Below are 24,109 nucleotides of genomic sequence, written 5' to 3' on the forward strand. Positions count from 1 at the left end.
GATCATGTTTCTGTGGCATCACTGATTTTATTATCAAAAACAGTGGATGACAAAGTCTGCTGCGACAGGTGTAGATGAGCAGTGTATTATGACATTTGGCATTTATTTTGTAGTAGTTGACACCACTTCTCCATCAACAATGTCTTCCACAATGGTCTTCACCATGACGGTTTTGGCAGAGCTCACTCCTCCTCCACCTCCTCCTACTCCTCCTCCAACTCCTACTCCCCCTCCTCCTCCTCCTCCACCAGTGACAATGCTGACAAAGAGAAAATGTTAATACGTGTTCTTTGCAACAACAAACACACATACACTCACACCATGTCTACACCGGACGCGACGCGACAAATGACATTAGAACCTATTATGCTGTCTACACTGGATGCGGCGCGGCGCGACACAGCAAATCTCCGACAGTAATCTGCTGCCGCGTTCTATTTATGACGTGCTCACAAAAAGTTTAAATGATTTGCAACGGTCGCTTTGCTGCGTCCAGTGTAGACAGACTTTAGCTGTTGCGGCGCGGTGTAGACACGGTGTCAGTGTCACTATCCATCTTCCAACATCTCCTACCTGCTTGCTCCTCCATCCAGCAGTCTCCTGTACTCTGCGATTTCCATTTCCAGCCGGGTCTTAATGTCCAACAGCATTTTGTACTCCTGACCTTGTCTGTCCATGTTAGCTCTGAGCTGAACAATCTGCTCCTCCAGACTTGTTACGTGAGCCTGTATTTGACCCAGCTTCGTGGAGTACCGTGCTTCTGTGTCCCTAAGAGTTCCCTCAACAGAAGCTTTCTGTAGAGTAGGTAAGGAAACAGTAGAATGTCAGCTTGGAGACCAATGTAAACCAGCTTAGAATGGCATAATAAAGTTACCATATTGGTATTGATATATCCTAACACACTTACTTTACTGAGTTCAGATTGTAACTCGATCTCCAGGCCTTGAAGGGTGCGTCTAAGCTCACTGATTTCAGTCTTGGACTCTTGTAGTACCTCTGTACTGGCAACAACCTCCTTGGTCAGTGTCTCTGACTGCAGATAAATAACATTCAGAGTTTAGTCAAGTGTCTCCAAAGACCAAAACTTGCAGGATGAATTGTTCTAGTTCTGACTAGTTCAGATTTATTAGCCCTCTTCTACCTTTGTTTGGAACCAGGCCTCTAGTTCACGTCGGTTTTTGGCAGCGACTCCCTCATACTGCTCACGGATCTCAGACATCACGCGGTTCAGATCCTCCTGAGGAGCTGCGTCCACTTCCACGTTCACTGAACCGGTCATCTGACCACGCATGGCTGCCAGTTCCTACAAAGAGAAGAATAATTTGAGATGATGTATGACCCCCGAGGCACATTTTTTAAATTTACAGTGCTTATGGGCATCACATTCCATTGCCTTGTCAGTTCATTTTATGTTCAGAGGAACATGTCTGTTTTGGCAAGATCTTGCTTGTTATGTAGATAACAATCAAACAGCAATGTGATTGACAGGACAGGTTTTTACCTCCTCATGATTCTTCTTGAGGAAGATAAGTTCCTCCTTTAAGCCTTCAATCTGCATCTCCAGATCGGATCTTGCCAATGTCAGCTCATCAAGGAGTCTCTTCAGCCCGGCAATATCTGCTTCCACAGACTGGCGCATGGCCAACTCATTCTCATACCTGAGTGAATCAAAACAGAGCAGCTTATAAGTAACTCTTCCCCTAAGTTAGAGGTTTCATACACTGTAGGTTTGGACTTACTTGTTCTTAAAGTCGTCAGCTGCCAGTTTTGCATTATCGAGGGCCAGGTAGACTCCTCCATTGACACGGGTGGCATCTTGGATCTGTCAGAGACAAGAGATGCTTTAAATGATGTTTTTGCAAAATGCATAGCTTCCAAATATGCATTATTAAGATGCACATGCAAATATTGTCTGTTGCACCCATTTTAGGAGGTGGCATACATGCATAACAATACAAGTGCATGGCTTGGTTTCATTCTGAGGTGCAGGAAACTGCAAACATGACCACGCCCTTAAACCTGCAGCTATGAAAACAATATCTTGTAGCAGTACCTTATCCTGCAGGTCGCTGATTGTGGCCTGGTAGGCAGAGTAATCTCTTGCAGAAGGTGAGGTTTTGTTCTCCAGAAACTGCCTGATCTTCAACTCAAGTTCTGCGTTGGCCTTCTCCAGAGAGTGCACCTTGTCCAGGTAAGTTGCCAGACGGTCGTTCAGGTTCTGCATGGTTGCTTTCTCATTGACGGGCGCGTTGATGTCCATATCGCCTCCTCCAAAGCCTCCTCCAGAGCCACTACCAAAGCTAAACCCTCCTCCACCACCACCAGCGCCACCACCAAAGCCAAACCCTCCTCCACCACCAGATCCAAAGCCAAAGCCTGCTCCTCCACCACCGCCGCCGCCACCACCAGATGAAAAGAGGCTCGATCCAGTGGAGATTCGGACGCCGCGGCCTCCTGCACCCCCATACACGCTGCCAGCACGCATGGAGCTTATTTGGCCGCCGCTGATTCCACCGCCCCCGAAGGATGACCTTCCTAGAGAAGCACCCCGCATGGAGGCTCCACCGAAGCCCCCTCCAGAAGACCTAAAACTTTGGCTGCTGAAGGACGTCATTGCTGGGGTGCAGAGGCGAGATTCTTTTTGCTGGAAGGAGAGGGAATGTGGTGCACAGACGAGGCTGATTGATTTTTATATGTTTGTGGGATGAGGTAAGGGGTGGGTGGAGGTAGAGATGGAGGAGGGGGTGAGGGGAGAATATGAACTCAAAACTTCACTCTCCGCCCAAAACATGCCCAGAGGCAGAGGATCTGGCAGGTGAAATGACATGATTTGTTGGAATGAGCTCTGAGTGAGAGCCCATAGCCCAGGGATACGTGCAAAAGATGAGAAACACCAGAGCATGCACACATCTTATCTCAAAATATGCATGCATGTAAAACCTGCAAAATTTTTCACAGAATGTGATTGTTTTGTTATGTAGGACTTGATTTTCCCATGCATGTCTGCATAGGGTTTCATGTTACTGCCATTCGGTCTGTGTTACAGGATTCATAACATGTGTGTTGACAGGATGACCTGTGCCTGCCAGCGGGGTTTCCAAGACAACTGAGTACTGGATGTGATAAACACTTATAAACAGCAAGCTAAAACCACAGAGTGAAATGGGCTCTTGCACGTGGAATGCTGCCAACTTCCCCAGAACAGACCTCCCTTTGTCTTTTCAAACATGAACAGAACAAAAACATAGCAAGAGAGAGAAACATTTTCCAAAGTGAACTTTTAAATTGCACAAGAGCCATCTGGAGACGTACTAGAGCGGTTCCGCTCGTCTTGCGTAACTTTTTCGGAGAGCTTAAGCCATGACTCAGATACACCACTCCAGAAGGCTTTACTTTTGTCTCAGAAAATTCTTTTACTGTATGTGTAAGAAACTTTAAACTGCTTGCTTTGGAAAGCATGACCATGCAATTCGACTGATTTATTTCTATCAGCAGTTAAGCTATTTAAGAGTCAATAAAAGGCTGTTGCATGAAGATGTACATCAGTAGCGTAATTGCTAGTTTGAACACATTTACGAAGGTTACATTGTACTTTTGTATAGCTGTCATTATACAATCAATGAAAACAATGCTGGAAAGATAACTGAACAAGAATTTTAATGTAGGCTATATATCAACTGATTCATCAAGTGAAGCTGAGTGATTATGCCCGCGGGTTAGACGGTGCAGAATGGTGTGAATTTTGTGAGATAATGAATGACAAGATTTATTTGATCCATATGTGCTTCTTCCAAACAAGCTCTTACTTGCTCTATTTTTGATCACAAATTCAGGGAATGTTTTCGATGGATTAAAAGATCACCTTGTTACTGCAAGATCGCTATATAACTGTAATTTAAATTACATATTTATGTGCACGCTTTTGTAAACATGCCATGTGGAAGTTAATCCATTAATGACTGTAGTCTTAGTGAGCCTTTTACTTTCGCTGTGGGAATTTACTACTGACAAAAGAAGCAACTGCAAGTGGGCTAAAATAAAAGAAAATTTAGAATCTTTTGCAATCGTTCACAAAGCTTTTGCCATTCCGCAGGAAGCTTTTCATTTGTGTGCAAAAGTTTTGTAATCCACTGGGAAACTTGAAGTTTTCCAACAAAAACATTGCAATATAACTTCCCCCACCAACTCATATCATTATTTCACAGACCAACCAAAGGGTACACTTAAAAAAGTTCTTTGCAAACAGGTATTCTATCACCATGTCCCTTCAGGTGCTCTGTATCATTTTCCATCATCATTTTGTGAAGTTTCTCAGAGTAATGCAAAACGTTTGCGAGGAAATGCAAGTTTCTCGGGGGAACACAAACTTTTGCAAACAAACACAAAACCCTGAAATATAATTTTCCTTACATTTCATATTTTGTTTTTATCAGCATGTCTGTTTGTCAGTTTCGTAAGTTTCTTGAAGAAAGCAAACCTTTTCGAATGAACGCAAAAACCATTAAATATAATACACTTTTCCACTGAAAGTAGCCTACATCTTATACCGCTTTCCCTATTTAGTCATTTTCCCCTCTGACTTTATAACAGGGTTCTTCATTCCTATGCTACTTATTGAATTTGTTACAGAACCTCAGTGTGTTTCTTTGTACTGGGTGTGGCAGTCATAAACCTGATCCATATTTTAGATAGCAGCATCACTGATATCAGACACTTTTCCATGTTTCTTATTTCTGTAAGCGCAATCACAAAATCTTTATATGACTAATTTAACACATTTAGTACCTAAGATAATACTAAGAGAATAATATGTCATATTACCATCATATTATATTGATATCTAAATGAAGGGAAGCAATTACATTCTCTTTTGGCCATTTACGGGATACTAAAACTTAGATAAACAGTCTCTGTTTCACAGACAATGAAAACACTGTCATTACACAAAGAGGGATTCATTGAAACTCAAACTTTAAAAGACAAACTGGTTGTTCTTGTCTTGTAGTAAAATAATGAGTCAAGGGACTCTATAAAAGAACAATTTATTGTTTTATGTGCCTTTTACATGCCCTCTCCTATTACGTCCCTTGTTTACAAAGTCCTTTAAAGTCTATCCTGCTGTATGCTGAAAGATTGCAAAAACTTACATGGATAATGTGTTTACATAATAAACAGATGTAGTTAACATGTAAGGCAAATAAAATACTGTAAAAGGAATGCACATGTTTGTTTTTGCTGTTCTAAGACACTTACTTAAAACAGCACCATATTATTAAAAACTGTTACTATTACAGTAGTCTCGCGTAGCCAGACCTTCAGACTGACGGCTGAAGGTCTGGAATTCATGGCAGCTTTAATTGGCCAAGGCCCGCCCATAAGGCCGTTTGACCGACATGCCAAACAGCCAATCACAGTTCGTTTCGTTCAGCGTCACGTTTCGGTGCATGGAAATGCCTCAACAACAGACTGGCGTGCAACAAGTCAGTCATTGAAATAACCAGTTAAATAAGAAGAGGGAGAACAAGCAGTACGTCAATAATTTGTTCGCGAACGTCGCAAAAGTGTATAACAACAATCGCATCTGCATAAGCACCTTTTAGCAAAACGCCGAGTAAATCAGTCAGGGCTTTGTTTCCCGGAGGACCGAAAGCAAACGCGACACTCGCATATCCCGGAAATCCGGTCAAATTCAACTAATCAGATGACGACTTCGACATTCCTGAAGTGTTTCCAGTTAAGTGTACCATATGCATCAGACGTTTAGCCAACGTTCCGTGGGCGTGACGTCTGAGGCTGAGACTACTATTACAGTAACGGCAGTTGTATTATTGTAATAAGAGCAGATGTATTAAAATGAATAAAAATAATAATAATCACATGGTTAAAAATCTGTATAAAAGTTACTTATAAATGAAACACATAGCCTATGTGACCCTGGACCACAAAACCAGTCTTAAAGGAGTAGTTCACTTTCAGAACAACTCACCCTCTTGTCATCCAAGATGTTCATGTCTTTCTTTTTTCAGTCGTAAATAAATGGTGTTTTTGGAGGAAAACATTTCAGGATTTCTCTCCATATAGTGGACTTCTATGGTGCCCCGAGTTTGAACTTTTTTTATTTTTCTTTTATGTCAAAAATCAAAGTAAAGATCATGTTGCATGAAGATATTTTGTAGATTTCTACTATTAATATATCAAAACTTAATTTTTGATTTGTAATATGCATTGCTAAGAACTTCATTTGGACAACTTTAAAGGTTCTCAATATTTAGATTTTTTTGCACCCTCAGATTCCTGATTTCCAAATAGTTGCATCTCTCGGACAAATATTGTCCTATCCTAATAAACCATACATGTAAAAAAGACGATTTATTCAGCTTTCAGATGATGTAAAAATCTCAATTACAAAAAAACTGCTCATTGAGACTGGTTTTGTGGTTCAGGGTCACATATTAGGTGTGGTAAGAAAGTTGTGTGCTTGCTGTATTTTGTATTATGCCCATTGGAAATATGCTCACAAACTGTTACTGTAGGTCAGAAAACATGATTAAAGATCTTTGAACAGCTCATATATCTCTTCTAAGAGTGTAGTAAGAAATATGACTCTCTTTCTGCCCTGCCCTGAATGAAGCACTAGAATTACACTTCTAGGATTCGGAGGTATGAATGACAGCTCTGGCTTTTGTTGAGGTATCCACCCTGTTATCGCCTGCAGGAAGCCGGTGTTCATGACTCACCGCGGTCTCAGGCTTCCTGTTTTGTTCAGCCAGTTCATGCCAATACTCGTTGTTCTATGCAGCACTGGCAAACATTTGTGCGAAGTCAATTTCAAATCCAAATCGGTGGTGAAATTGGAAATCTTGAGGGTTGAATCACGCACGGTGGTTATTGGGTGGCGGTGAAAGGTGTAATTATCTAACACCGTAAAAAATTGCTAGAGTAAGCTTTTGTGTCAAAGTGAATGCTGGCATTCTAAGCACCACATTAGGCTACATCAATTACAGTTCACGTTTAAATATAAGACGTTACTAATGCAGGCACAAATAGCGCGACGATAAATCGATGCATCGCGAATTGAGAATGATTTTGCATCGATTCTGAGATTTTCCGAATGCATCGCGATGCTTTTTCAAATCGATTCTGCAGCTTAGTTTTTAACAGCATATGTCACTGCATACTTTAAAAACATCTGTACTTTGTTTGCTTCCAATTCCTAACACCTGAACCTAAAATAATTATTCATAAACTAAAATAATTATTCATAAACAAAAGATTGAAGCGAATTGCATGGGTGTACATTATTCTTGCATCATAAAAGCATTTCCTAGTCGTGCAATTGCATGAATTACATGACCGTGAGCGTCTGAGTGTGTGGTTAAAAACTAGATTAGAGCGCCACCTGCTGTTAAAAAAACTTAGAATCGATTCCAGACAGAATCACGATACAGAGATAGGAGGCACGAGGTCGTCGAGTCGGGACTCGAACACGGGACGCCCAGAGCGCAATGCCGCTATTTGTCAGCGTGCTGCCCACAAGGCTATTGGCGCCAACAGATATTGTTTTTTGAGGAAAAATTTTCAGGAATGTTCTCCATCAGTGTTGGGGAAAGTTACTTTTAAAAGTAATGCATTACAATATTGAGTTACTCCCTAAAATAGTAACTAATTACATTAGTTACTTTTTATGGAAAGTAATGCTTTGGGTTACTTTTTAAATCTGGGCAGGGCTTGCTCGTTTGTTTTTAATATAAAAAGCATTTTTGGCAAATGTAAAAGCTGTTTTACACCAAAAGCCTCAGGCTTAGAGAAAAGTAAATTCACATCTGTACAGTAGACCGCAGAAGAAAAAATTTCAACCTTTTAGCAATAAAATAAAAAGGGAAACAAATGTTAGATTATCTTGAGTAATTTTTGCTTATTAGTATGGATGAATTGGATCATCGAAGGTCGGCAGCAAAAACATCAGTTAATAAAATGGGATTAAATACATAAAGGATATTTGTATTATTTACCATTTAATTATTGCAGGTTTGCATTGAATTTCACTGTTTTTATTCATTTTAAGGGAATGCTGTATCTGTTTTTGTAGTGAGTGAGATGAATTAACGCAGGTTCACATTTATTCTAGAACTAAAGTAACATCTTACTCGCGATTTCTCTCAACATGAGGACAGGAGAGCTTTTAATCAATAAATGGGGTGGAAAAGTAACTGGCGTTACTTATTTGAAAAAGTAACTCAGATATTTTCTTGTCAGTTAAAAGGTAATGCGTTACTCTACTAGTTACTTGGAAAAAGTAATATTATTACACAACTTGCGTTACTTGTAATGCGTTACCCCCAACATAGTTCTCCATATAGTAGACTTCTATAGTGCCCGCGAGTTTGAACTTCCCAAATTAAGTTTAAATGCAGCTTCAAAGGGCTCTAAACAATCCCAGCCGAGGAAGAAGGGTCTTATCTAGTGAAAGGATCGATTAATGTATGATTATTACGAAGTATATAACGATTTATATACTTTTTAACATCATACGCTCGTCTTGTCTAGCTCTGTGTGAACTTTGTGTATTCCGGTTATGACAGTTATCAAATTTTTTTATGATTTTTTTTCAAAATCGTCTTACATCACTGTTTTACAGTTTTCTTGTAAAGTTTGACCCTTTCCTTGCACATTCACTTTGTAAACACTGGGTCGGTACTTCTGCAGCGATTTAGGACGATTTTGAAGTTGGAGGAGAAAATGAGATGGGAGTTGTTCAACATACCCTAACTGTCTTGACCCGGAGTTCACTCAGAGCTAGACAAGATGAGCATTTGAGGTTCAAAAGTATAACTGTAAATCTTTTTAAAAAAAAAAATAAATAACCAATCGTTTTGCTAGAAAAAAAAAACTTTAATTTTTGGTTTGGATCTTTTAGAGCCCTTTGAAGCTGCATTTAAAGTGCATTTTGGAAGTTCAAACTCGTGGGCACCGTTGAAGTCCATTATATGGAGAAACATTATTGCCTCAAAAAACATTTTCTTTACGACTGAAGAAAGCAAGACATGAACATCTTGGATGACAAGGTGGTGAGTAAATTATGTGTACATTTTTGTTCTGGAAGTGAACTTCTTCTTTTAGGGGGCATTTTAAAAAATGCCCATTCACTTGCTGTCGTTTTTTCTGGAAAATTCTCTCATGAAACATTAGCGTTCTCTTGCTTAACTATAGTGTTCCTTCAAGAAACTTTGCGTTTGCTTGCAAAACATTTGCTTTCTCATCCAAAAGTATTGCGCTTCGTTAAAGGGGTCATTGGATGCCCATTTTCCACAAGTTCATATGATTCTTTAGGGTCTTAATGAAAAGTCCCTAATATACTTTGGTTAAAAAATCTCAATAGTAATGTAAAAAAAACACCCTTTTATCTTGTCAAAATCAGCTCTGCAAAATATCAGATCATTTTATTGCATGGGCCCTTCAAATGCAAATGAGCTCTGCTCGCCCCGCCCCTCTCTGCTGAGGGATTATGAGCTGTAATGTTTTCTTTAGCCGCATTTAGCCGCGTTTAGCTGCATTTAGCCGCGTTTATCCGCGAAACTTGCCAACAAGCACATTATCAAGAAAGGCCATTTGCAAAGATGTATAAAAAACCCTTATACTCACTTCTGCTGTTGGTGAAGCTGCATCACGAATGATTCACACAAACATAGATGCATATGTAGATCGGGATCGGCGCTTTCCTTTTAAAAAACGAAAGTAACGTTGTCCTCTGCCTCTTAAGTGGCTCAGATGTCAGGAGTTATTATATCTTACAACAGAACGCCTCAATTGCTCAATCAGAGACATTCTTGTCTTTCACTGCACCTGAGTCGATGCAATTGCGATCGCATTCGGAGTGTTTCAGCTCATGAGGGTGGGTCTAAGGTACGGTGCTCATGTCAATCAATTATGTTTCCTCACAATGACAAGAAGCTGAGAATGACCTGATTTTAAAAAGGGGATATTACTTTTAAAGATTAAAAAATACCACTGGTGGATTTTTATCATTGTAGGGTGGTTGTGTAGGCCTACACAAACTGCAACACACATTAATGTTCAAACAACATAAGTAAAAGTTAGTTTTGCATCCGATGACCCCTTTAACTCGTATCATAGAATTTGAATCAAAGATCCATTTAGACACACTATATATGGAGAGGATACTCATTCACCACACCCTTCTATCTGCTTTTTGAACATTTGATTTCAACACATGGCTTTACACTGTTGGAACATGGATGCAGGGATTTTCTCCTGTTTAGACACATAAGCAGTCAAAGTCAGGTATGTGACAGTGTTTTTGATGACGGCGTCTGGCTCACAGTCAGTGTTCCATTTCATTCCAAAGATGATCAATGGGGTTCAGATGTAGGCTTTGTGCAGGCCAGACAAGCTCTTCTTGACTTTATAGGGACTTTGCTTTGTGAACCAAAATGCTGACAGTTGGAAGCACTGATTGACATATTTACTAGCATTAAGATTTGTTCACACTCGAATTAAGAGCCTGAACAATACCGTTAGTTAGAAGTGGGTGACCACATAATTTTTGTTTATCAACTGCAATATAAAGACATGATATTACAGACCTTCTGTGATGATTTGGATTTCTCATGATCCAAACATGTTTTCTCAAGGCTTTAACCTGTCATGCAGAAGCACAACTCTAGAATCATGGGTGGATTCTGTTGTTGCGAGGATTTAATCGTTCAGTTGCATGATTAAGCGGCAGGTCATTTGTAACAAGTTTATTCAAATGGTTACTTTTCCAGTTTTTCGATGATGATGAATAAATAAATTGATTACATTTTAAATATGCAAGATTATATCAATGAAATGACATTAAATTAAAAAGACTAAAGAGAGAAAATGAGAGTGTAGGTCTTAAGAGCAAAAAAGTTGTTGCAAAACAAATATTCATTAAAGATTTTTATTGTTTTACTATATTTTTATCAAATGAATGCAGCCTTGGTGAGCATTAGAGGCTTCTTTCAACAACAATAATGTTTTTGAAAATGTGTTATAAAGTGCATGTATTTGAAAACACAGTAATATTGTGAAATATTTATTGAACCAGTTTTGCTATTTAATATTTTTGTGGATACCGTGATGCATACCATTCAATACTTTAGGGTACGTTAAGTAAGTTAATTTATAGTTTAGGGTAAGTTCGTTAAAAAAATTCTTTAAAAAAATATTCAGCAAGAAAAAGCATTAAATGTATCACTTTTTAAGTGACAGTAAAGACATTTATATTGTTATCAAATATTTATATTTCAAATAAATCCTGATCTTCAGATTTTTCTATTCATGACATTGTTTTTTTAATGCAGCATGGTTTCCACAATTATAATAATCAGTAATTACCGTTTTCAACACTGATAATGATAAGAAATATTTAGTATATTAAAATAAATTTTGAAGGATTGTGTGACACTGTGACTGGAGTAATCGCTGCTGAAAATCACAATAAATTACATTTTAAAATGTCTTAAAATAGAAAACAGTTTCTTAAATGGTAATAATGGTAATTATGTTTCACCATATTACAGTTTTTGTGTATTTTCAATCATATAAATGCAGCCTTGGTGAACATAAGAAGAGAGACTTCTTTCAGAAACATTAAAAATCATAATTATTCCAATTTTGACCTGTAGTATACAGTTAAAGTCAAAAGTTTACATGCACCTTGCAGAATCTGTTAAAAGTATGGTTCCTTTTATTTTGGTAAAATAATTGACAATGACTGTATGATTTTGAGATCCACCTTACAGAAGGTTCAAACGCTCACTGATGCTCCAGAAGGAAACATGATGCATGAAGAGCCGGGGGTAAAAACTTTTTGAATTTAAAGATCAGGGTAAATTTAACTTATTTTGTCTTCTGGGGAACATATATGTATCTTCTATAGCTTCTGAAGGGCAGTACTAAATGAAAAAAATTGGATATTTAGGCAAAATAAGACAAATGTACACATCCTCATTCCGTTCAAAAGTTTTCACCCCCTGGCTCTTAATGCATAGTTTTGTCTTCTGAAGCATCAGAGTGTTTGAACCTTCTGTAATAGTTGCATATGAGTCTTTCAGTTGTCCTCAGTGTGAAAAGATGGATCTCAAAATCATACAGTCATTGTTGGAAAGGGTTCAAATACACAAAAATGCTGAAAAAAAACCAAAGGATTTGTGGGACCTGAAGGATTTTTCTGAAGAACAGCGGCCAGTTTAACTGTTCAGGACAATACAAGGGACTCATGAACAACTAAACTAAACAAAAACACAGCTGTGGATCTTTCAGGTAACAACACAGTATTAGGACTCAAGTGTCATTTTTATAAATTCAACTATTTTGTAAATATATTTTATGTGAAGTATCTTATTCAGGCCAGTACTAAATAAAAAACAACATGGATTTTGTATGTATTTTGGTAAAATAATTAACATTTTTTGCAGGGTTAACAGATTCTGCAAGGTGTATGTAAACTTTTGACTTCAACTGTACAGTATGTGTATCACAAATATAACCGAACTAGAACTACAGAAGAGAAAGAGAGAGAGAACAAAAGATATCAGATTTGCTGCCCTCAGAAAGAACTATTTATATAAACTGTTGGAATGATTCCCAGTCCTGCTGAATGTATTCTGTAAATACTGTTCATTGTGCTGTCTATGACTTATAGAAACAAGGACTTACAGAACCAGATTGATTGATTTCCATTCTGAACTGAATGATCTTTGAGCACTATGAGAAAATTCCTTGGCTGCATAGATCATGCTGGTTTTTCTGTGAGGCAGAGCAGCTGTGTTGATAGTGGATCGGTCATGGGTGTGGCTTCTACCTCCTAGTGTGAGAGCTTGCATCAGCTTGACAAAACTAGTTTTCACTGGTGACTCGGTTATTAATCTGATGCCATCTCATGCCAGCTTTTTAGCCAAGGGCCTGAAAATAGTGACTTGATGTTCTTAATTATGTTTGTTAAGCAATTAAAAAGACTTTTCATGAAGATGAGATCTTTTCAAAATGTTTACCGCAAGACTTAATTCTTTTTGACAAGTATTCAATTCAAAGTCAAATAAAAAAATATTCGGAAGGCACTTTGACATCTGGCCTCCAATATCTGTCTACACCCACATTATATAACAAAATAAAGCAGGCCAGGGCCAAACATGGCCAAAATATGCTTTCAAACTAACTCAATAATGTTTATAAAGTCAGAAATGAGATACATGATTGTCACAACAAGAGATCTTCTATAGGTGCCTCAAAGCCTTTAAAAATGTTGGTTAGAAAAAAGAAGAAAAAATAATTTTTAAAAAGCTTTAACAATGATATAACCATTAACCAAACCCTTAATCGTTGTGTTATCCTTTTGACTTAATCCTTCATCTGTACAACATTTAAAGACTATGGACTTGTGGTAATTATTTGATTTAACTAATTACTATTACATCAAGTAATGTAATGATGTAAATTACATGGCCTAATTATGTTTCAGAATGTGTTTGACATTATGTTTTAAAAGTATATTTAAACTTTGTAAACTTGTGTTGTAATTTAAGAAAAAAATATAAAAATGTTTAGCAGAAATATGCATTAGACAAGCTCAGATATTTGTGATTAAAGTGATTAACAGTAAGCTTACATGAGGGTGTCAATTTAATGTTGATATTGTTTTATTCATCTTTTGAGATTCTGAAAACATATTACAGATTTTTAGGCATAGTTCTACCAAAAATGAAAATTTTTGGCATCATTTATTCACCCTTAAGTTGTTCCAAACCTGTTTGAATATCTTTCTTTTGCTGAACACAAAAGAAAATAACCAAACAGTTTTTGGTCCCCATTTACCTCTATTGTATTTCTTTCCATACTAAGAAAGTTCTTCAAATTCTTCAAAAGAGTTTTTTTTTTTTTTTATTCACTTTTTCAGTGATAATAGTTAACGAGTCCCTTGTTTGTCCTGAACAATTAAACTGCCCACTGTTCTTTAGAAAAGTCCTTCAGGTTCCACAGATTCATTGGTTTTTCAGCATTTTTGTGTATTTGAACAACTGAGGGATTCTTTATAACGTTGTAAATTTGGAGATCAGTGTAAATTTAACTTATTTTGTCTTCTAGGAAACTTGTAAGTATCTTCTGTGGCTTTTGAAGGGCAGTACTAAAATATGCAAAATAAGAAAAATGTACACATCTTCTTTCTGTTCAAAAGTGTACACCTTAATGCATTGTGTTTCCTTCTGAAGCATCCATGAGCATTTGAACCTTCTGTAATAGTTGCATATGAGTCCCTCAGTTGTTCTCAGTGTGAAAAGAAGGATCTCAAAAAAAGGTCATTTTTATAAATTCAACTACTATTTTCTCTTGTGGACTATATGGTGTCTTTTATGTGAAATATCTTAGTCAGGTCAGTACTAAATAAAAAAGAACATGAATTTTGTATAATCCCTTTTATTTTGGTCAAATAATTAACATTTTGCAGGTTCTGCAAGGTGTATGTAAACTTTTGACTTTAATTGTATAGTTTTTCATAGCACTCAAACATGGCAACATAACTTGATTTTCTTTTAATTCTATGTTATTTTCAAAGTATGTGAGTTTCCATTACAAATTGCAAATTTAACTTTTGATATATGATAGGGATATGAAAATGTACTGCAAAACAGGAATGACATTTATGACTATAACAGCACATACAGTAGATGTACAATGACATCTAGTGGACAATATCCTGCATTCATCAAGAACACTTAGATATTTAACATTTATGTTGATTAAAAAGGTTGGTTTTATTTTTTATTTTGTCAAATAAAATCTTTTTTATTTAGTTTTTTTATTTGTTATACTTTATTTAACCCTTGTGCATTTAAAACAAAAAGTTACACATAAAAAACTCATAAAAATATGATTTATTAATATTTTTTTCCACTTGCACTGATGTCGATTTTTTAACCAGCATCTGTTCTATCCATAGATATCAAACATTTCTTAATTTTCAGAATTGTAACCCTTTAAATGCTGGTTTGTTCACATAATGCCACAGGTCTTTTTTTATGAAAAAAAAAATGAAAAAATGGTAGTAATTTCCATATACTAAATGATAAGCAGAATTTTTTTCTTTGCTTATTAGATTCTTGGGTGTGTCAGTGAAGAACAACAACATTAATGTTGAGGTATTTATATTCGTTAAGTAGTGTTACATTTTTCTTTTTTTATGTAAATGCCAGATTTAAATTTTAAAAAAATCACAATCTAGTAAAAAATGGTAAAAAATGTAAAATTTGAGGCCTTGCTGATAGAATGAATGCCTATTAGCAAATATTGCATAATTTTATAGTCAAATGGCCCTGGGTTAAAATATTGCAGTTTTAATGGGTTTCAATGTGGACATTTTTGTCCTAAAGGTCCTGAATGTGAGTATTGTTTGTACGGAGGGTAAAATTTATTTTTTGAAGGAAATGAGGGTGAAATGTTAAAATTGTGATAAAAATAAACACCTGAGCCAAAATGTATGCAGTTGGCATTAACACAGGCACACTTATAACAAAAAACAAAACTGACATGGACAAAAATGTCCATAAGGTCGCACAAGAATTAAATCACTTTAAGCATTTCCTGAGTGATACATGTCATGTTTATATTTTATTTGCATGATTTAGAAAAACCTCTGCCCATGTCGCCATCACACCCTGACATCCACCTTCTTTCATACTCTCATCCTTACTCTATAGCCAAAAAAATTGGCATATTGCGACATCTAGTGGTTAGTATCCAAAATACACCAAAGTAGCAACACCACAGTAATTCTAAATTCCAGGTGACTGGAGGACAAAATAGGAACCCTAAAATATTAGCATTAATTATAAACAGATTTTATCCTTAGTGCAATAAAAAAGACTAATTCCAACAATCCCAATTTACTGCCAACTGTTTACTTTATTACTGTATTTAATCTTTGCATAATCTAAATTGACAATATTTTCTATATATATATATATATATCCTGGCCAAGATTTCTAAGCTACCAAAAATGTCTGGGGTTAGCCTTTGTTTTCCTGCTCACCTGCTCACTACAGTACTCACATACATTTCATGTATGGGTATTTGCATTGCTTTGAACATTCTCTGTAGATCCCGCCTTCTCGCATGCCACGATTGGTCGATTGTGTACAATGCCTCCATGTTATTGGGCAAACTACTTTTCAATCATTACCTTCAGCAAGTATGAAAACAACAGGAAAACAAAGCCAAGCCCAGGACACTTTAGACAATTTAGAAAACTCAGCAAGTTTTTTTCTGCAAAAAAGCATGGCCACCTTAGTATTAACATTTGTCTATATAGTTTACACACAAGATAAGATATGTTTTTGCTGTTGCATTATCTTCTCAGCTAACTTCTTCAATTTTCTCCTTAACAGAAGAAGATACGACTTCACCATCCACAATCTCCTCCACAATGACCTTCACTCTGCGCTGGAGGTGTGGGTTATACACTATAAAGGTTTAACAGACATATATGGATTAATGTCTAGTTTCATTCATTTTTGCACTGCATTAGCTGAAACCAATGGAGAGAATTTCATTTCACTCACCTTCCTCTTCCTTTTCCACTGTCTCCTCTATCGTTTTGGTGTTCACTGTTTTTGTCTCCGTCACGGAAGTTTTAGACAAGGTAGATGAAGATGTGCTTATGACGGTCCTACAGGACACAATGATATAAGTGCATAAGCTCACCAACTTTACTGACATTTACAACTTAGTGAAAATATTAAAAGAACACTCCACTTTTGTTTGGAAATAGGCTCCCCCCGTTTTGAAATCCGTTCAGCCGTTCTCCTGTTCTGCCAATATCACTTTTAGCATAGCTTAGCATAGATCATTGAATTCTATTGGACCAATAGCATCGCGTTCAAAAATGACTGGAATGGGAGTGTAGTCCTAATCTTATCGACCTAGAAAGTCGCCTTTTCCGTCGGTATTAGGAGACAATATAACTACAGAAGAGTCAAGTTTTAAATAGATGCTATTGGTCTCATAGAATTCAATGATCTATGCTAAGCTATGCTAAACGTGATTTCGCCAGAACAAGAAAACGGCTGAATGGATTTCAAAACGGTAAAACTTAGGGCTGGGTAAAAAAATATCGATTCTCCGATTTTAATCGGATCTTCAGTTTAACTCAACGATATCGATTCGGGAAATCCCCGAATCGATTCTTAATGCACGTGCTTCACCTAAGAGGATATGAATATTCACCTCTCGTCCTGAAGGTGTCACTAGTGTTCCTGCTGAGAGAGTTTTCTCAACCGCTGGTGATCTAATCACAGCGCAAAGGAGCTGCCTTAGATCAGATCAGAACATGTTGATCAGCTGCTTTTTTTGCAGAAAAATGATTAGGCTGTAGTTAAGAACTGTTAGTTTTATGGACAGCTAGAATGTTTTGTATACGCAGACAAGGGCTTTATGATGGGCCTGTCTTGAACGTTTTGAATTTAGAAAAATATTTTATTTCTTAAACATGTTTGAAGTTCTTAATAGATTTCACTGTTGCACATTTACAGTCTTTTTATTTTTTACAGTAATGTGCATTTTGCCATTTGTTTACATGGTGTACAATGGATGCACATATTTATGACTTCTTGTTACAGTGTTCATTTAAAATAAAAGTTGTTTAAAATAAACAACTGTGTGCACCCTATTATTAATGTAGATGTGTATTTCAGTAATAAACTTAAGTAGGAGAGTTTCAGTTACCAGCATTTATATCAAAATATGGATCACATGTCTGCAAAACTAACATTTTAAATGAATTATTGATAGCTAATCGATATCGAATCGAAATCGAATCGAATTAAAACCATAAAAATAAGAATCGAATCGAATTGCCAAATTGGTCACAATACCCAGCCCTAGTAAAACTCAACTCATTAACTCGAGGGGGAGTTGGAGAATGAGCATATTTCCAAAAAAGTGGAGTGTTCCTTTAAAACAAATCTGTTCCACATACGAGTGAGCTTCTCCTTCCAGCAGCCTCCTGTACTCAGCGATCTCCATCTCCAGCCTCATCTTGATGTCCAGTAGTATCAGGTAGTCTGAAGACTGTTGTTGGATGTTGGCTTTGATTTTCTGTACCTCCTCCTGCAGGTGATCTATGCGCAACTGCAGCTGACTCAGCTGGCCTGAATAGCGCACACCTACATCAGACAAACTCTGCTCCAGGTTTTGTTTCTGTGCAGAGTGAGTGTAAACAGTACATAGATTAAAAAGTGGAAATATCATGTTATACCTCAAGTCCGCTAGATATTTCAAGACATAACTTTTGTTAGATGCGGTCACATCACATGTAGCATTGTTTGGTCAATTTTCAACAGTAAACTGCTTCAGAAATATCTTGTATATCTTGGGTTCGTTCACCCCCCCCAAAAAATTCTGTCATTAATTACTCACCCTGATGTCAAGAAATCCGAGAGCTTTCTGACCCTCCATAGACACCAACGCATCTGACACGTTCAAGGCCCGGAAAGGTAGTAAGGACATCGGTAAAATAGTCCATGTGGGTTCAACCTTAATTTTAGGTAGCTACAGGAATACTTTTTGTGCGCAAAGAAAACGAAAATAATGAGTTTATTCAACTATTTCTACTCTTCCGTATCAGTCTTTGACGCACTTTCACAAGCGTAACACAGCACATGCATACGCAGAAGTCATCCATCTCTTTTAGTTCATTGTATATTCTGGTTTCGAATAAGTAAGGCTGGGCAAAAAACTGCAAGTCATCCTCTCTTTGGAAATCTTCAGACAAAAATTGTGGTTGAACCACTGATGTCACATGGACTTTTACAACAATGTCCTTCCTACCTTTCTAGGCCTTGAATGTGGTAATTGTGTTGCTGTCTATGCAAGGTCAGAAAGCTCTCCGATTTGGTCAAAAATATCTTAATTTGTGTTCAGAAGATGAACCAAGGTCTTACAGGTTTGGAACGACATGAGAATGAGTAATTAATGACAGAATTTTCATTTTTGGGTGAACTATCCCTTTAACAGTTCCATTTTAAAAAACTTTCAATTCTTTATTTGACAGACCTTCTGTGCTGGCATTTTTTGCTTATAGCTGATTTTAGGTCAAAATGTCCACCCTGTTAAGTCAGAAAATCTAACAGGATGGACACATTTAGTAAATGGATCCTTAAATTTATATACCTAAGATTGACTAAAATTATTTTTCACGTTTTTCATCTCCCTATCATAATTACACAAGAACTGGGAATTACCCAGTACCCTTAACAAGGTGGAAAATGGTTATATTTGGTGGTTTAAAATTTTTAGAATTGTTTAAAGTTGCTTAAAGTTCAAAAGGTGTTATTCATGCCAAAGACAACTTTAAAATGTATGTTGTTGTAAATTATAAGGCAATAACATCTTGATCTTTACTGGGGACACAAAAGGCATCGAATCCCAAGAATGACCCACCTTCGAAAATTGACCAAAAAATCTCAAAGGTGTTTCTGTCTGGAATGTGCAAACACGCACAAGCAGCTTGATAAAAACAGTAAATGCTGCTCAGCCAATCACATTTAAGGGACCGAAAATAACGGTTGTATAATGAAAAGGCAATATACCATTGTGAGAACCCCTTGTACTTCTATCTCCAGGCTCTGGTAAGTTCTCTTCAGTTCAGTGATCTCAGTCTGAGATGTCTGGATTTCAGTATAGCTGGAGGTCACCTGAGTTTGCAATGTCTCCGCCTACAAATACAGACACAGAGTAAGTAATGAGGAATACATTATAAAATAGTCAAGTTTGGTCAATTACAATATGTAACCTTCTGTATATTCTGAATACTGCCTGCTGTGGATGTCTACATTTGAGTTCACAACTGTTGTATTACTACAAAATAAACAGATGACCCAACACGTTCTCATGAGATAACATAACTATTTTTAATTTCGCCAAATTTATTTCCATTTGTGGTACATACTGATTTGAACGATTTGAGTATGATTGATTAAAATGTACCATTTTTAGAAAATAACTAACCATAAAGGTCCACCACTAAATCTAACCCTCAGTGAGATGTAAGCAGATCATGCAAAAATCTATAAATGCAGCTACAGTATGAATTCACACAAATTTGCCACCAATTCACCAAAACATTAAATTTGTTTATAATTCCCTTAAGAGTGCACACATAAGTTCTAACACACTGAGAATACTTTTACTATAGCAGGTCCTGCCCCTACAGTTGTCTAAGCCAGACAAAACAAAATATTCGGAAGTTTTGACAGCAGAAAGACTTTAACGATTACTTGAACATCGCAATCACATTCCTTTTACATAGTGCTTTGTTCTAAAGCATACCATCACACATCTGGCATCTCAATCATTATTAGGAGATTAACTTTAAATAAAAAAAAAACATTGTGACAATGAATTACATTTCACTCTTTTTATTTCCTAAACTCCTCTAACCTTTTAGAGAAATGTTCAACCGCCTCTGCTAGGTCTAACATATAGTTTTCTTGAAAGTGAAGATGTCAACTTGTCCTACAGGCTCACCTTGCTCTGGAACCATCTTTCAGCCTCCCTGCGGCTTTTCTCAATCAGCATCTCATATTGAGATCTCATCTCTTGCAGCTCCTTGTCAAGGTCTGACCGAGATGAACAGTCAATTTCCACGTTAACAGAGCCGCTATGCTGCTCTCGCAACAAATACAGATCCTGTGGAAAAGAAGAGAAGAGAAATGAGCACCCACTCTTCCACAAATCTTTTGTGAGGTGGCAGTGAAATAGTAAGGTGACCTCTTCATGGTTCTTCTTGAGGTACTGCAACTCCTCTGTCAATCCAGTAAGCTGGCTCTGGAGGTCTCCGATGGAAAATTTAATCTCTCCCAGAACCCCCCGCAGTCGAGCCGAATCCGCTTCCACAACCATACGCATGTTCATTTCAGTGTCATACCTGCCACAGCCGAGGACAAAAAACAGTATATGCTATTTCACAAGTTTTAATCTTGAAGATAAAGCAACCTACTCTGAAAATACTGTGTAATTCTAGTCAAAATTAAAAGAAACCTGAAGTTGGTTTACACAACACATACTTGATATGGAAATCTTCAGCTGCGAGCTTGGCATTGTCCAGCTTCAGACGGAGCCCAGCGTTCTCCATAAAGCGGTTGTAAATCTTTGGACAAATTGGAATGTGTGGTTAATCAAAGGTTTTTAATATATCCTCTAAATTGTAAATAAACTCATTATGCATGCATTAAAAATTTTAAATGAAACCATATTTTAGGTTTTTGTTAACATCAACTGTGAACAAATGCTAAACAGCGTGTGAACAGAAACACAAAGCATGGCATAAGGTGAGGCAACGTTCACCTCATGCCATCTCAGTCATTTCAGGGGTGTGATCTTTCTGATGAATGACAGTGGATTTACCTGTGTGCGGAGCTCTGAAATGGTTATGAAATGAACACTAAAGTCTTTGCTCTGCATTGGCCTCTTGTTGTCATAAAACTCCTTAATTTGCAGATCAAATTTCTTGTTGGCCTGCTCCAAAGTGTGCACCTAAAAGATAAAACACATGCGCGGATCTTTGGAAAATCAGTAAAGACAAGACTAGACAAAAATTCAAGGGTGAATGTAATTGAATTTGTAATGCTCAGTCTTATCATTTTTGGAAATATAGAAATATAGATATGAATTTTCTTAATTTAAACCAAACTTTTTATAGTAAAATAATTATATAATCATATAATTACTACAATGATTGTATATAAATATGACAAAAAAAATGTATCCACATATAGTAATCCAAATGCATTCCAAAGTTACTAAATAATAAGAATAACAGCTTCTGTAAATTTACTATTTCATTTTTCTTTAAAAAAAATTCTAAAGCAATGATGCAATAAAATGATTGCATTGGTTCATAACAGAGAAAACCTTTTTATACAGAATGTAAATTTTGAATGTTATAAAATGTATTTAAAAATAATTTGGGATATATAGGAATTTTAGTCTGACTTTTACAAGAATTAATATATAAACTTTAAAAAAAATACATTGTTACTGACTTAGTAAAATAATCGTAAAAAATATTTAAGTTTATCATCATTTTTAAAAACCATTCATCAGTATTCATTAGAATACTGATGAATGGCATTTTTCCTCCATTATTAAGTCAACTAATAAAAGGTGTGTTACCTGCTCCAGGTAAGATGCCAGGCGGTCATTGAGGTTCTGCATTGTCTGCTTCTCATTGCCGTGGAACATGACCTCATAACCACCCGTCGTCAAGGATGAAGTGGACAAAGATCTGAAGAGGCGGGCACCAAAGCCCCCAGCATTGCCATAATTTTGATCACTGAATCCATTCATGACCAGTCCACCAGAGGAACCCTTGCTGGATGACCCGAACATACTCCGAGTGGAGAACGTCTTACTACTGCGACGGACCGACGTGGCTGACATGGCTGAGCGAGAAGATCTGTGGAAGTTAAGATGTTCTTCAGTGTTGAAACGAAGCACCTAAATCGATTTGCACTAAAGATTTCTTATATAGCCCTGTTGCATCCCACACGGTGTCAGATTTCTAGTTCCAGTGAATAGATGGAATGTGAAAGAGACTTTTCAAAAACCTGCTATCACACCCTTGACCTTCAAAACCTGTAAAATGATTTGTGGCTTAGACAGATTGCATCTTAACTGTTTTACTATTGTATAAACTGATTGTTTGTATTGGACATGTGCCAAATGAAAGTAATACCAGAGGCTTTTATAAAAAAAAAATACCACTTTTTCTTCTTTTAAACGCAACCATTGCATACATATGACAGTATGTAAGACTACATCTTAAATCCTTTTTCAGATGCTTGTTTATTTTGTGTATTCACCACAAAATTCATCAGGTTTTACAAACATTGTACTTTCTCAAGCTTGGAAAGAAAACACACTTAAATGTCATGTAACCTGAACAATAACCATCAATCATGATGAACTAAAAACACATCTCTTAAGTACATTTTTCCCCATCAGTAGCCTAATACCAGATCACCATCTTTTGAAATGTACAGATGTGAGCCCTGATAAAACAGATTAGCTGGTGTAGTTGACAATAAGGGGATATGCCTGTTGACTTTTAAAAAGTAAGTGAATGGTGAAATTCAAAGGAAATCAGTCATGTTGTCAAAGTATTTTGAATTCTACTGTCAGAACTTGCGTGCAAATCACAAGAAAATTGCCCGACCCATTCTGAATAAAATCTTGTAAACGCATGTATTCCCTTTGGTAAATTTCCAAAATCTGTCACTTAAATGCATCTTTCTTTTGTCCAGAGTGTCATTTCAAAAATGCATTTAGATATGTTTTTCAACCAACGTAAATAATCAGAATTATTTAATCCATTAATGTCATTATTTATATTTATACAACAGTTCTTTCTAGTCCTCGAATCTGATAAGAGTGTGATATTTGAATGATAGCACAACTTTAACCGTTTCACCATTTGTCTCATTTCGCTCTAGTTTTTTTCTCACAGTGAGTGTCAAGTCAAGGTTATTTTTACAGCGCTTTTTACAATACAAGTTGTGTCATAACAACCTTACAGTATTAAAATAGGACAATAGCGTGTCAATAATGGAAAAGTTCCATATTGCATCAAAGTCAGATTGCAGAGGACTCATCTGGTTCCCATGGCCTTGTGCCAGCGGCCATCTATGTTAGGAGTTCTTTACTGATGATCTGTCTCTGGGGCTCATCTAGTCGACATAGTATCCGCTGACATTCGGCTGTAGGTGCTGATCCACCATCTGCTCTTGGTACGGACTGGATCCAGGGGAATGCAGTGACCATCTGATCTGGATACAGACCTCGGAATAAGAAGAAACAGACTAATATTAATGTAGATGCAAAAGTTCAATTTTGCCACAAAGTCAGATTGGAGAGGACTCATCTGGTTCTCACGGTCTTGCGTTGATGGCCATCTTGGTGATGAGGTCTTCACTGATGATCTGTCTCTGGGGCTCATCTAGTTGACATGGTCTCTGCTGACAATTAGGGCTGTAGTGGATATCTCTGGGTGCTGATCCACCAACTGGGCTGG

At 36.9% G+C, this 24,109-nt stretch overlaps 2 protein-coding genes across 2 annotated transcripts; both read right to left on the reverse strand.

The window, feature by feature from the left end:
* Window positions 1–2: 2 nt before the first annotated feature.
* On the reverse strand, window positions 3–2,662 carry krt15 (keratin 15). Its single transcript, XM_073825466.1, has 7 exons — window positions 2,054–2,662; window positions 1,740–1,822; window positions 1,502–1,658; window positions 1,142–1,303; window positions 908–1,033; window positions 574–794; window positions 3–259 (listed from the first exon to the last, which is right to left on the reverse strand). The coding sequence occupies exons 1-7, from the start codon at window positions 2,612–2,614 to the stop codon at window positions 103–105; spliced, it is 1,467 nt and encodes a 488-aa protein (XP_073681567.1). The 5' UTR covers window positions 2,615–2,662; the 3' UTR covers window positions 3–102.
* A 13,257-nt stretch (window positions 2,663–15,919) lies between these two features.
* On the reverse strand, window positions 15,920–22,554 carry krt99 (keratin 99). The gene is made up of 9 exons (XM_073825467.1): window positions 22,213–22,554; window positions 21,445–21,573; window positions 21,105–21,187; window positions 20,809–20,965; window positions 20,566–20,727; window positions 19,629–19,754; window positions 18,017–18,237; window positions 16,602–16,708; window positions 15,920–16,502 (listed from the first exon to the last, which is right to left on the reverse strand). Exons 1-9 carry the CDS (start codon window positions 22,477–22,479, stop codon window positions 16,396–16,398), a joined length of 1,359 nt encoding a protein of 452 aa, XP_073681568.1. The 5' UTR covers window positions 22,480–22,554; the 3' UTR covers window positions 15,920–16,395.
* Window positions 22,555–24,109: the final 1,555 nt, after the last annotated feature.

The sequence above is a fragment of the Garra rufa genome, chromosome 20 (genome assembly GCF_049309525.1).
Source record: "Garra rufa chromosome 20, GarRuf1.0, whole genome shotgun sequence".
Lineage (NCBI taxonomy): Eukaryota > Metazoa > Chordata > Actinopteri > Cypriniformes > Cyprinidae > Garra > Garra rufa.